The following is a 10992-nucleotide window of genomic DNA, read 5'->3' on the forward strand; positions in this document are numbered from 1 at the left end:
GGATGACAGGATCAAAGGAGAGGCCATTCTTAAGGCTGGAGAAGACAAGGCTACAGGAAGGGGTAGGGTATAGAGAGAGCCTGAAGATCAGAAACCACAGTAGGGAAGGCTCAAGGAGCACGTTGTGAGACTGTGCTTGGGAAGACGAAGGGCCACCTCTTTGTGTGAGAAAGCAGTGAGGAAAGGGAGATGACTGATGGGGATGAGAAGAGTCGAGGAAAGGAGGGAGTTCCACTTGCTTGGGCAAGACGAAATGAGATCCACCACTAGCGACATGTGGACAGCAGTCACTCTCAAGTGTTTTTCTGTGCTTCAAACAACTCCTTAATTATGTAACACGTTGAGGCACTGACCTAAAGAATACTTCTTCGCCTTCTAGCCTGGTATGCCCTGGGTGCAGAATAACCAGTGGCTCAGAGCTATGTTAAACCGATGCTCCAATGGTGCCAACATGTCTGGTGGTGGCATTCTTCTTTGCCATTCGGGGGGTGCCTCTAAAGTTGCCCTTTGGTGAATGTTTTACCTCCCAGACTTTCACTGGGACTCAAGATTCCCCTGCAGATTCTGGCTGAGAATCTCAGGTTTAGAGCTGGCAGGGCCTCTGGTGGTCACCCACTGTTTTAAAGAAGGGGGCCATCCGGGCACTGAGGTGCCAAGTTGTAGAGCAGACACCAAGTCCTCTGACTCAGAACCAGGTTCTGAGTCCGACTGCAGCTCTGGGTCCAGCGAAGCCCTACACCAATTAGGAAGGCTCTGGGTATGGTCTAGGGGCCAGGCATGTCTGTTGGGTGCACAGAAAGAATCGTTAATGCTACGATGTTTTGGCCACGACAGCCCACGAAACAGACGTGCTTGGTCTGCTTTTGACAACCCGTGTGGGCAGGACTGTTTTCTGGTGAACAACAGCACTGGGGAGGTTGGCTCCCACACAGAGGCATCTCTCCACAATAAAACAGGCAAACAATGGCAGCAAGATGGAAGCGTGGCTCACTCTGTGGCCCACATGGCCCCTGGCCTTTGGGTGTTCTCAGTGAGTGTCAGCAAATCAGATCCCCTAAAGTGGGTGCCCAGGGACCAGCACCAGGGCAGGGGAGTGCTGGAAGAGAAGCCGCCCGCCTGTCCGAGGTGACTTCAGGGCAAAGGCCACTGGGGGAGAAAGGTGCTCCTGGATAAAGAAATGAAAAGAACAGCGGCTGGGAGGCTGCCCAGAGGCTCTTATCCAGGCTTCATGAACTGAGCTGAAGTGGAGAAGTGAGTTTGTTCAGAACCTGCTGGTGTGGCAAGACTATTTCTAATCGATCAACAAGCATTTCATAAGCATCTGCTCGGGGGGCTCAATGAGTAAAGTACCAGGCCTGGAGGCAGGAGGTCCTGGGTTCGACTGTGACCTCATTCACTTGCTAGCTGGGTGACCCAGGCCAAGTCCCTTCAGCCCCGCAGTCTAGCTTTACTGCTCTTCTGCCTGGGAGCCGGTAGCCAGGACTGATTCCAAGACAGAAGGGGGCGCTTAAAAAATCCACGAGGTAGCCGTCCCAAAGGAGACACACTCCCCTATCAGCCTCAGCATGCTGGTTCCGGGGCGTGACGCTCGGACGGGCCAGGAAGCCAAAACCAGCTCTGAAGACAGCTCAGTGGACCGTCCGGACCGGCAGACAAAGCACTCTCCCTGCCGCGGCGCCTTTCCTGGTGATCCATTGCCACCCCCCCGCCATGGTCTCTTTCTCTGGTTTCCTGCTCCCTGAACCTCGGACAGGTTCGAGGCCCTTCTTCCCTGGAGCTCCTCCTCCCATTCGCAGGAGCTGCTGCATCAGGTGGCTTGTTAGTGAGGAACCATCCGGCTGACCCAACTGAGTCCGAATGCCTGACCCTGTTTGCGTTTCGGGGGATAATTTAAGAATCCAATGCGGGCTGCCAGGACTCCTGGCTTCTCTCCTCCGTCCCATCAATGAGCCTCTGTGTAACACCAGCCTGGGCGCCTCTCTCCCTTTTCTCAGCCCAAAGAATGGAAGCCACTCGGATTACAGATCTCTTCCTGGGTCAGCCCTCTGCCTGAAAGGGGCTCCCAAACACCGGGCTACAGTCAGCTCCTGTGAAACCCGAGGCGAGGAGCCACCCGGGCCCCAAGGAATAAGGCCGCGTGAAAGGGACAGAGAATCAGGCCAGGCTTCTTCCCCTTCAGACCCCAAGGGGTGAACCAGTCAGTCCTCCTTTACTCGCTCTCTGGGCTCCTCGGATGCTCCACAACATTGCAGCCTTGAGTGAGGAGCAGCTAGAAAGATTCATCCAGTTTCCCAGGTGTAAGAACACAGTCTTCGAGCTCCTCACTCAGCACCGCTCTGAATGGAGAGAAGGACCAGCAAGGACAGAAATGCCATTGATCAGAGGCAAAAGTCAAGTAGTGAGGCGCAGGGATCTTCGGGGAGGCTGATCGTGGATGAGGGTCAAGCTTTTCATTAAAGAGATTTATTTAAAATGAATTTCTGGGGGCAGCTGGGTAGCTCACTGGATGGAGAGCCAGGCCCAGAGATGGGAGGTCCTGGGTTCCAATCTGGCCTCAGACACTTTCTAGCTGGGTGACCCTGGACAAGTCACTTGAGCCCCATTGCCTAGCCCTTACCACTCTTCTGCCTTGGAGCCAATACACAGTGTTGATTCTGATATAGAAGGCGAGGGTTTTAAGAGAGAGACACACACAGAGAGACAGAGAGAGACAGAGAGAGTCAGACAGAGAAACAGAGCCAGAGACAGAGACCAGAGACAGAGAGAGAGAGCCAGAGTCAGACAGAGAGACAGAGAAAGACACAGAGAGTCAGACAGAGACAGAGAGCCTATCACATCCTGTGCTGTTTTGGGGAGGGAGTAAGAGAGTGCAGGAGAGGCCAATTCAGGGTTTCTTTCTGGCTTGGCGAAAGGTCTATTCCCCTGTAAAATGGGTCAATCAAGTGTTCCTTATTTTCTCTTCCAGGAGATGATGCAGCCAAAGATAAGAGACGGGTCTCTGTCCCAGGCACTCACCGGAGAGGTGAGAAAAGCCAAGCTGGGCAGCCCAAAGACAGTGCCAGCAGCTGCCCCTCTAATTTGGCCTCAGTGCTGGGCAATGGGGTACCCTGTGATCCAGTGGGGCCTGTCTCCTTGCTCTCTCTCCTCTCTACTGTGGGCATTTTCCTGGGCTATCCCCACGCCTGGCACTGCCTGGCTTCCTTCAAGTCCCAGCTGAAATCCTGCTTTTTACAAGGTGGGGTTGCAGCTTCCCTTCGTCCTGGTGCCTCCTGGTCTCTGGCTGGTTTGTCCAGAGCCATCCGCATGCAGGCAGGGCTGGCTTTTCACCTTTCCCTGACTCCTCAGTGTTTAGCCCACTTCCTGGCACACAGTAGGTGCTTAATCATAAATGCTGAGTGTTTGCCCGAGTTGTGACTCAGCCAAGACTGGTCAAACGTGTTGGGGAACTTGTTTGGACTCTGATACAGCATTTTGCTCCCTCCTTCTCAGTCTGCCCCTGAACTCATGCAGCTTTGCCCCAGCCTCTACCCTTGCCCTCCCCAGTGCCCCTGAGGTTGGTCTTTGCCCATCCAGTCTAAGCTTGGGGAGGGCTGGGCTTTCTGATCCTCAGTTCCCAGGATGGCGCCTGGCACACAGTCAGGGCTTAATAAATAGCTCAGGGTCACTCAACACTGTGCCGAGTGCTGGGGCCACACAGAGGCCAAAGACAGTCCCTGCCCTCAGGAGCTCCCAGTCCCTCTAATGGGGAGACAATGTGCAAAGAGCACACAGAGCAGAGCTGCAGACCCATTGGAGAGACCACGAACAGAGGGAACGGGGCAGGGTCAGGAAGGCTTCCTGGAGGAGGGGAGTTCCCATGCCTGGGACCTAAGGAAGCCAGGGAGGCAGAGCAGAGGAGGCCTGGGGACAGCTGGAGAAGATGCCCGGAGCTGAGAGATGGAGGGTCTTGTCTGTGGCCCATCCAGGAGCCCAGGGTCACTGGAGAGAAGAATACATGTTGGGGTGGGGAGTGAGGGGAAGACTGGGAGGGTAGGCGGTGGGGGCCAGGGGGTAGATCCTGGGGGGCTTCGAACGCCGAGCCGAGGATCCAGTATTTGACCTGGGAGGTGACAGGGAGCTGCCAGAGTTCACTGAATGGGGAGCGCCATGGTCAGAGCCGCCTTGCAGGGAGATCTCTGGATGGCCTGGAGTGGGGAGACCCCCCAGCAGCTACTGCAGTAACCAGGGGGTGGTGAGGGCCGGCATCCAGGAGGTGGCAGTGTCTGAGGAGACAAGGTGCCCATGATGGGCTTAGGAAGGGCTTGGATGGGGGTGAGAGGCTGAGGCCGGGGAGGAAGGGAGAGCTGAAGAAGGCTCCATTTGGGACCCATTTCCGTGTTTTGTTTAAGATCTGGCTGAAGCCAAGGGAGAGGCCAGAAATGTGCCCGGGAGGCATCCTCCGGTCCTGTGGGTCAGATGGGTCCCGGCACGCCGAAATGGGAGCCGACCCCCCCCAGCCATGGTACGCCCAGGCATTCCTCCGGCCCCCCCGACCCCCACTCAGCCTCTCTTTGGCTGGGAATCGAGGCCCGGATCATTGCGTTTTCACAGCTTAGGAATCAAACTCAAAGGCCTGAGTAAGTCCTGGGGAGAGCATAAGAGCCAAGAGGGGGGGGGGGAGGGGGTCAGGCTGGAGAAGCTCCCCCCCCCCTCGAGGCCCTGCCAGGCCCCACCGGACTGAGGAGGCCAGGGAGGCGGGCGGAGGTGGCGGGACTGTCCGGCGCCAAACTAGGCAGCTCATGAAGACCTTCCCCTCCCAAGTGACTCCCGGTGGGCCGGCTCCGAGCTGGAGGCGAGCCTGGAGCCAAGGCCTTCCTGCCTCAGTGGCCTCTTCGTTCCAGGCCGAGTCTGAGGATCTACAGCAACCAGCTAAGCGGCCAAAGGGAGCGGCAGGCGCTGGTGGCCGAGCCGGCTCCGCTCGGTTCAGATTCTCTTCGTTTGGCGCTCAGAGAGCCCACCAGGGCCCTGGAGTTGGTGAAGGGACCCCAGAATGGGGGCCGGAGGCTAAGGGAGATCCGACTCCTCCCAAGCCTCAGCTCCCACCAAGGCACCCTCTATTGATTCTGGAGCTCAAAGGGGGCCCCAAAGACCTCCAGAATGCTCTGGGGGCGGCTGAGAAGGCAGAAATGGCCGTCTGTCCTGTCCGGAGGCAAGCCTGTCAGCAGAGGCCACTAAAGGAGGGAGGGAGGCTGAGGGAGGCTGGGGGAGCCCAGGGCTGTGCAGCCGGCCTCCGGGGCAGGAGTGAGGCTGAGCTTGTCCCAAATGCCTGAACTAACACTCCTTTCCCCAAAGAGTCGGGCCTGGCAAGGCTGGAGCAGGCAGGGCAGAGGCTGCTGTAGGTGCTCCTGGACTGCCCCCTCCCCCCCCCCATGGAGGGGTTCCCAGACTCAGAGCCTAAACAGACTGCAGGGAGAAAACCCACCAAGAAGGTGCCTGGCCTCGGCTTGGGAAACAGAAGGTGCCCCAGACTGTCGGGGGTCCCCCAGCGTATGTCCTGGCAGGGGGTCCAGGGCTCAAACTTAGGGCGCCAGAGCAAGAGAGCAGTGGGGGGGGGCAGGGGGCCCAGGGGACGGTCGGTCCCTCTGTCGGTCCGGTCTCGGGCTCTCTCTTGTCCAGATCTGGCCTTGGAGAGCCCAGCCACAGTGAGCATGGGGGCCAGGGAGGGCGGGCAGTAGCCGGAGCCGCCCCCTCCCACCTCTCTGTCTTTGAGCTCTGCCTCTCAGTGGCCAGTGGCCGGAGAGCCTCTGCTCCCTCCCGCCCAAAGCCCAATCCCCCTCATACTCACCGGTGACCCGGATCCCCTGGAGCATCCTGGGCCGGGGCCTCCGGCGGCCCTTGGCAGGGCGGCGCGTGGGGCGCTGACCCCCGGGGGTAGCCGTGGGGGAGGAGCCAGAGGAGGCCGAGGCGGCAGCAGCAGCGGCTGCAGCTGCTGCTGCGGCCGCTTTGGCCCGGCGGGCAGAGGCCAGGGCCCGCGCTCGACGGTGGATGGCGGCAGAGGCGGCGGCGGCAGCCGAGCGCGGGTAGCGCCGGCCTCGCGGGGCCGCCCGCAGCCTGGGACCTCGGCCGGGCCTCAGCGCTCCGGCGGGGGCGGCGGGGGCTTGAGCTGCTCCGCGGCGGGAGCGGCGGGCGGGAGGCGGTGGCCCGGCTGGCCGGGCTGGCGGGGCTTAGGCTCGGGCGGCGGTGCGCGAAGCGGCTTGGGCCGAGGCGCAGGAGGCGGAGGAGCGCGGCGGGGGGCGGTGGCGGCGGCGGCAGGAGCGGGGCGCGGGGGGCGGCGGTCAGCCCCGCCGTGGGCATAGGTGCTCCCGCAGCCCGCGGGCCGGGTCTCGGGCCGCGGAGGGCGGCCGGCAGCGGCGGCGGGGCGGTAGTGGCGGGGTGGCGAGGCGCGACGGGGTGGCTTAGGGGAGCCGGCTACTGCTGGGGGGCGGCCCGAGGTCTCGGCTGGTGCCTGAGGCCAGCTCCCTGCGGACAGCAAGTGACGTGCGCCGCTCCCGGCGTTGCTAGGATACCGCACCCGGAACCCCAACCCTGGAGGCCCAGAGCCCCGCCCCCGGCCGAGCCTCGTAGGCTGGGCGGGAGCAGCGGAACTACGAGTCCCGGCAGGCCCCGCGAGCCCGCCTCCCGGGCATCTATTGGCAGCTGGAGCGCAGGGCTAAGAGGCTGCCACCTACTCCTCTTATCTAGGGGCTCCCGGGCTCTGCGAGCTAGAGAGAGGGGCGGTGAGAGGGGCCAGCTCCGATGACTCAGGGGCAGCCGGAGAGTATCCAACCCTGCAAGAGCCCGGGCACGCGCTAACCCCGTACCAGCGCCGGGCCTGGCTCCAGGGACTAGAGAGAGAGCGACGCCAAGGGGTCTTGAGTGAGCCCGGGGCATCGAGGACCTTCCCACCGGCGTGTGCATACACCTCTCCCCCCTCCTCCCTCCTTCCCAGACTTCCTGCCTCCAGGCTGGCGCTCTTTCCTCTGAACTGCCCTGCCACTCCCATGGCATGCCCAGGAATCGTTCCCTCGTTCCCTCCTGCCATGTCTGCCTCCGCAAGTAGCCTCCAGACTGGTCCCCCGCCTCCCCAGGGTGCCCATTGTAAGATTACAAAGGAAAGTAACAGGGAGGAGGGATTTTATTTTATTGGGGGTTGTACTGCGTGTGACCCACTAGTGCTAGGGTGAAACCCCATTTTCCAGTCGAGGAAAGTGAGGCAAAAGTTAAGGGGCTGCACAGGGAGGAGGTGTCTGGGGCTGCCTTTGATCTCAGGTCTCCTGGACACCGGGGCCAGCATTCACACACCCGCTCACACCCCCCTCGTACTGTATTTTCAAATTCCAGGTTCAGAACTCCAAGATCAAATCTAATCTCCTCCCGCCTTCACCCCAATCCACCATTTTGCCCTCCACATTTTACACAGCTCACTTCCCACACTCTAGCTGAGTGCCGGCAAACCTCTTAGAGACAGAGTGCCCCAACCGCACCTTCAAGCTGCCTGGGAGCTCCCCGCCCCCCATCACCCCAGAATTTGGAGTTGGTCAGCCGGGGCAGAGGGGCGGGGCACGTGAAAATTGGCTTCAGGCTAGGTGGAGAGGAGCAGCCCCCTCCCGCACTCCTCAGCATAGTCTCCTTCCCCTCCTTCCTACCTGGTACTTAGCTACCTTATCTTAACTGAATGGAAGCTCCTCCCAAGCAGGGATTGTTTCCTTGGTGGAGTTCCCAGCACTGCAGCAGGGAGGAGCTACTACAATGCAGAAGCTTTCCCCCTGCCATCCATCCTTCCAAGAGCCTGTCCCTAAAGCTCAGGTCTGATGGTGTCACCCCACTCCTAACTCAATAAACCTGTGATTCCCTCTTCCCTCTAGGGTCAAATGCGTCCTCTTCTTTTGTTCACCGAAGGCTTCTTGCTGGGCTCCTTCCTCCCCCTTCTGTCTTTGGGTCCCTTGGAAGCTCAGCTTGGGGCACCTCCCCCAGAGAACTCTGTCTGTCCCTCCAAAATGATCTTGGTGTTCAAGTCTAATGGGCCACACCATGGACAAAACCATAAAAACCTTGATTATATTACTAGAAGCAGAAGAATAACTATTTTGACAAATACACGCCCACTCCAATGAAAAATAACTAGAAGGTATGAGAAAAAACCGGATCCGTTCTGGGGTGAGAAGGTATCTAGCTAAAACAAAGAGTAAGCAAGCACTGTCTGGATTGGGGCTAGACTAGAAGCCTTCCCAGGAAGATCAGGGGGAAAGCTGCCATGTCCATTGCCATCATTATGTTGTGATATTGCACTAGAAATGCTAATTGTGGTGGTAAGACAAGAACAAGAAAGTGAAGGAAAAAGCAGAAGTGATGAGGAAAGGAAACTCTCACTTTAAAGATAGTTGTTGGTATACTTAAGACTTAAAGAATCAACTAAAAACCTAGTAACAACTTCAGCAAAGTTGCAGATTAGAATAAACTCTTATGAATCATCAATATTTCTATGCATGACCAATAAAACCTAGAAGGGAGGAGAAGTTCCATTTAAAATAATTACCAATAAAGGCAGCTAGGTACCTCACTGGATTGAGAGCCAGGCCTACAGAGAAGAGGTCCTAGGTTCAAATCTCCTAGGCAAATCACTTAATCCCAAATGCCTAGCCCTTACCACTCTCTTCTGCCTTGGAACCCATACTTAGTATTGATTCCAAGATAGAAGGTGAGGTTTTGTTGTTGTTTTTAAATAAGATGATCAAATAACAATAGATAGCATAAAATACTTTGAAGTCAACCTGCCAAGACACACACAGGAACTAGATGAACACAAATACAAACAACTTCCCCAAAATAAAGATCTAAACAACTGGAGAAATAGTCATTGCTCATGGGTAGGCTGAGCTAATATAGTAAAAATGACTATCCTACCTAAAGTGCTTGCTCAGTACCACACCATACCAATCAAATTTGTAAAGGATTATTTTGTAGACCTTGAGAAAATAATACAGTGTATCTGGAGGAACAAAAGGTCAAAACTATCAAGGAGAACAATGAAAGAAAAAGGAAGATGGCCTAATAATAGCTGATGTCAAACAATATTACAAAGCTGTAATAGTCCACACAATCTGGAACCAGGAGAGCGATAGAGTGGTGGAGCTGTGCAACAGATGAGGTGTGCAGCATGTAGTAATAGATGATATGCTAATCTAGTGTTTGATAAACCTGAAGATCCAAGTTTGGGGGCTAAGAATTCAAGATCTGACAAAAACTTGGAAAGGCAGGAAGCAGCTTGGCAGAAACTAGGCACAGACCCATATACCACGGCCAAAATGGTAGGCATCAAGGACAATATCATAAGCACATTAGGAGAGCATAGAAAAATTTGACTCTCCAGATCTTTGGATAAGAGAAACGTTTATGACCAAATGAGACAGAAGGATCACAGGAGGTAGCACGGATCATTTTAATTGCATGAAGTTTAAAAGGTTTTGCACAATTAAACCAAAGTGGCCAAACTTAGGAGAAGCAGGAACCTGGGAATACTTTACACATCTCTAAGAAAGGCCTCGTTGATTGCTGAAACTGGCCTAACTGAGAGGATGCTTGAAAGTCAAACAGTGATTCTGTGGAGAGAACTAAAACACTCAGATGCTGAATAAAAAGGTCTTGTTTTCCAAATAGCCCAAGAACTGAGCCCAAACGATCAAAATAGGAGCCATTCTCCATGAATAAATATGAACAGGCTGTTTTCAGATGAAGAGATTGATAGAAGGATGAACAAAGGCTTTAAGAGGGGGGAGAGGAGAGAGGAAAGAGAGTTTGGGGGGGGGCACGCTCCTGTTGGAATGGGAACTTGGAGAGCTAGGCTGGAAAGGGTTTAAATAACAAATACAGGAATTAATATTTGCTCCCAGAAGTAACAGGGAGACCCTGGAGTTTATTCAGTTAGAAAAAAGGATGTAACAAGTTTTTACTAAGTGCCTGCTATGTGCCAGGCACTGTGCCAAGTATTACCTCATTTGGTCTTTTTTTTTTTAACTCTTACTTTCTTTTCTAGTAATTAACTCTTAAGGCAGAAAGTCAAGGGCTAGGCAATGGGGGTTAAGTGACTTGCCCAAGGTCACACAGCTAGGAAGTGTCTGAGGCCACATTTGGACCCAGTACCTCCTGCCTCCAGGTTTGGCTTTCTATGCCCTGAGCCACCTAGCTAGCTGCCTCATACAACAGTAGAGGGAAGTGACTTGCCCAGGGTCCCCCAGCTAGGAAGTGTCTGGGGTCACATTTGAACTCTGGTCATCCTGACTCCAGGCCTCCAGTAAGGGGCTCCCAGGGGGTCATTATCTGGTCCCGCACCCCCTCCCCCCACTTTGCTTTCAGCTCTCCTGGGAAGTGGCGTCCCAGTCTATGCTAGGGAGCAGTCAATGGGCGAGCAGTTGGAATTGTCTGTTGTCAGCCACTGGCTCCCCCAGGGTTCGCAGAACACGCTTTAACAGCTGGCAGCACCCAGACTGTGCGGAGCCCGCGGGTGGTGTTCATCCAAATACAAAGCATCCCCGACCGGATACAAGTAAATACAAAGTATCTCTAGGGAGCCTGGGGAGAACCCCACTAGGGGAGGCCTGGCCTGGATGACCACTACGACCAGGGGTCCAGCCAGGAGGGAAGGCTGGGCTTGGGCTATCCCGGCTCCCGAGCCACCGCCAAGGATTTAAGGAAGGCGGAACGAAACGGAAAGGGCTAAATTTATGGAGCCGCCCCTGGAGAACCCTGTGCCAAGGCCTTGGGCGCACGCGCAAATAGACTCAGCGGCGGATCCCTGGCGGGCCTCTGGACGCAGCCGCAGTTCTCACCTCCCGGCGCGGCTAGGGAGTCACGTGCCCGCGTCAGCGCCTGGGCGCTGGGACACGCCCCCCACTCGGCACGCATGCGTAGTTCCGGGGCGCTGAAATTCAAATTTGAACGGCAGCGGGGGCCGAAGTACGGGAGAAAGTGTACACG

The 10992-nt window shown here is 56.3% G+C and overlaps 1 protein-coding gene across 2 annotated transcripts in view; it reads right to left on the minus strand.

Annotated features, from left to right (window-relative positions):
* The window catches only part of MATCAP2 (microtubule associated tyrosine carboxypeptidase 2), a 31328-nt gene extending 20350 nt beyond the window's left edge, over positions 1 to 10978 (minus strand). The window contains exon 1 of one of the 2 annotated variants that reach the window (XM_056804099.1): positions 10845 to 10978. In XM_056804099.1, coding sequence (XP_056660077.1) covers positions 10845 to 10920 — 76 coding nt within the window. In that variant the 5' untranslated portion in view covers positions 10921 to 10978. Of the gene's footprint in view, positions 1 to 5824; positions 6542 to 10844 lie in introns of those variants that run through there. The other variant, XM_056804100.1, reaches the window with a different exon arrangement.
* Between the last annotated feature and the right edge of the window lie 14 nt (positions 10979 to 10992).

The sequence above is a fragment of the Monodelphis domestica genome, chromosome 7, assembly GCF_027887165.1.
Source record: "Monodelphis domestica isolate mMonDom1 chromosome 7, mMonDom1.pri, whole genome shotgun sequence".
Taxonomy (NCBI): domain Eukaryota; kingdom Metazoa; phylum Chordata; class Mammalia; order Didelphimorphia; family Didelphidae; genus Monodelphis; species Monodelphis domestica.